General features: G+C 46.3%; 1 protein-coding gene across 2 annotated transcripts in view; it reads right to left on the bottom strand.

The window, feature by feature from the left end:
• SH3BP5 (SH3 domain binding protein 5) overlaps window positions 1-2,814 on the bottom strand; it is a 74,116-nt gene extending 71,302 nt beyond the window's left edge. For both annotated transcript variants that reach the window (XM_019508829.1, XM_019508830.1), the window contains exons 1-2: window positions 2,650-2,814; window positions 112-174 (exon numbers count right to left, since the gene is read on the bottom strand). In XM_019508829.1, the coding sequence (XP_019364374.1) occupies window positions 112-174; window positions 2,650-2,754 (168 nt within the window). In that variant the 5' untranslated portion in view covers window positions 2,755-2,814. The remainder of the gene's footprint in view (window positions 1-111; window positions 175-2,649) is intronic.
• Window positions 2,815-2,820: the final 6 nt, after the last annotated feature.

Raw genomic sequence — 2,820 nt, 5'->3', positions numbered from 1 at the left:
AAAAAAAAAAAAAAAAAAAATCAGACAATCCCACAACAGTTAAAATATAAAAAGTAGGCAATTTTTTCACATAAACCTTTTTTGGACCAAAAAAAAATAGAAGTTCTGTACCTCAAGTTCAGTTTCTCTTCGATTGATATTATCTGTGGATTGATTTAATTTTTCCAGTTCCCCCTAGAAAAAAAAAAACAGGCACACTTGAGAAATTGGAAATGAACATCACTGAGAAGGAAAGGTATTATAGCAATGCCAGATGATGCTTAAAAGCATACAAGGCCTCTGTGTGGAAAGTTAAATGAAAACAAAGATCCAAGACCTTTAGAAGAATCTGCCACTCAAACTCAATGTCTAACTAGAAAAAAGATATAAAAGTACAGAAACATTTTTTAAGTATTCTAATTTTAAGAAAGTACATGTCTTTTCCTGGGTAATTTTTATGTAGTATAAATATTGCGTATAATAACCTTTGTCTCATTATATAAAATTTAGTTAGCTCCCAGGGAAGCAGTTTTTAGGACGAGGCCATTTGCTTTCACAGTAGTAGGGAAGGAGATATTACATGTGCACACTCACAAAATCTTATGACAACATTCCTCACAAGCATGTATAGTAATTTGCAATACTGTACCTCAGAGGCCGTTAGGTGGAGATTTTGGTTAAAAGACAACTGTTTGTAACACCAAGTCAATGAGGCCAGACTTTCTTTGGTTACCTTTTATTCCAAAAATTGCTTGTCCAAAAAAACAAAAACTAAAGTATCAGTCTGTAAATTAAATATTTGCTATTGGCTTTACTATGAATGAATAGGAGGCAAGAGTTATTACACAACCACAGATCTTGACATTCCTCCCTAAGAGATATCCCTCTAGGCCATGTTCTGATATCCTTACTTATCTGAGCAATAACACTTACTCCTTGCATGGCCGGAGCATGACTCTCCAGTCAAGCACTATTCTCTATGAATCCAAGTATCAAAACCAGGTCTTGAATAGTCAATTTTATCAATTAAATGGCATCATAAATTGATCACCTTTTTTTTTTCCTTTTTTGTTTTTTAAACAAGAATTACTCTGGTTACAACCAAAAAACTAGAAAGGTTGGTTCTGACAATTCAACTGTCAGATTATGCCAGACTACCAGCACTTTAAAGACAATTTCCTTCTATTAAACAGTTTATTGACACACCAACCTCACATAGCTCTTTCATGATAAAGAGTTGTTCTAACATTTGGGAGACAACAGACATTTAACCAGATGACAAAAATTTAACCAGATAATGAAAAAAAGCATGCAATTTCATTAACAACATTCAATCAGGCTCCCAGGGATCTGACAAATGGAGGCATGTTCCAAATCAAAGAACCCAAGGCTAAAATTGAAGTCAATGGGAGCTAGGGGAGAAAATCAAGCCATTTACACACGCATGCTGAGAGGGGCTGTAAGCTTGGACCTATCTTTGGGCAATTGTGCTTGCAAATTCTGCCATAATTCTGAACATCTCTAGGGAAAAAAAAGATTTTTTTTTTATCTCTATCAAGGCCAAATGAGTTGCAAATTTAAATGGGCAAAGTCCAATACTCAAGTTCCAAAATTCAACTGAGCAGAACTCATTCACCAAGTCTGTGTGGCTCTACCACCTGGCAAGTATCCTCTCTCCCAGTCCCCTCCGTCTGGGGCTCTGGAGACCCCTCAAATCCAGGCAGGCATCCTATATACAAGCCCTAGGCCTATGGGGGGTTGGGGTGCAGATGCCGCTTGTCTTGCTTCATCTTAGCCAAAAGGCCAAGACAATAGTAACAATGGCCCATGATACCCTGCAGCTAGGCCCCAAACCTGCAAAGACTTCCAGGGGTAGGAAACCCCCCGCATGGGTGCCACAGTGCAGCATGCGAAGGCATTTTGCTTTGGCACGCATGCCTCTGGGTGGATGGTGGGGAAGGGGCCAGGGCTGCGCTGCCACAACAAGGATCAGGCCCCTCACAGCTCCCCCACTATCTGCCCTGGCATGCCAACATCTGACAAGCCAAGTTTGTGGGCATTTTTGGCACTGTCCAAAAACACTGTCGACCCCTGACCTAGGCCTTCGCAGGCACGGCAAGCGATCCGACTAGTATCAGCAGGCCAGCACATTTAAGCCAAGGGGTGGCTTGTTGTAGGACCACGACTTGCGCAAACCTCCTGCCAGGCAGGTGGCCAGCATACAGAGCTGAGGTGACCTGCTCTGCGGAGAGGGGAGGGGAAAAAGGAGAAAAAAAAAAAACCAAGAACAGAGGAGCATTTTAAGGACACCCCAAGAGAGCCAAGCCAAAGGGCTTCTTCGCCCTGAAAGCGCCTTAACAATGTAAGAAATTCGCTTGCTAAACGTAGCAGATTGTGGGGGGAGGGGGGAATATACCCTATTTCATACCCTGCTCTGCCACCCCCCAGCTCCATGCTGAGCCCCTCTCGGGTACTGCCTGCCCCGGCGCTGTGTCGGGCAGGGAGAAAGCGGCAGAGCATCTCCGCCCCAAGGAGATGTCCACCCAAGGCGGCGGGAAGGGACCGCAGGCAGGGCCCGGGCAGAGGAGCACTGCAGCGGGCGAGCGCGGGGGCGGTGCGAGGGGCCGGGGCCGGGGCCGCAGTGTGTAGGTGTCAGCTCCGCCGCCCTACCTGGATCCTGGGATCCACCTCCTCCTCCTCCGCCGCTGCTGCTGCCGCCTCCTGCGGGAGCTCGCCCTCCTCCCCCGGCCGGCTCCGCCGCGCTGCCGGCTCCATGGGGCCGCCGCCCACGCACTAGCACCACCGGCAGCAGCTCGGGGGGAAAGACGCCGCGCCTCGCCC

This window comes from Gavialis gangeticus, unplaced genomic scaffold (assembly GCF_001723915.1).
Source record: "Gavialis gangeticus isolate Ggan-Ray unplaced genomic scaffold, GavGan_comp1, whole genome shotgun sequence".
Lineage (NCBI taxonomy): Eukaryota > Metazoa > Chordata > Crocodylia > Gavialidae > Gavialis > Gavialis gangeticus.
This window is presented reverse-complemented; position numbering and strand designations above follow the sequence as displayed.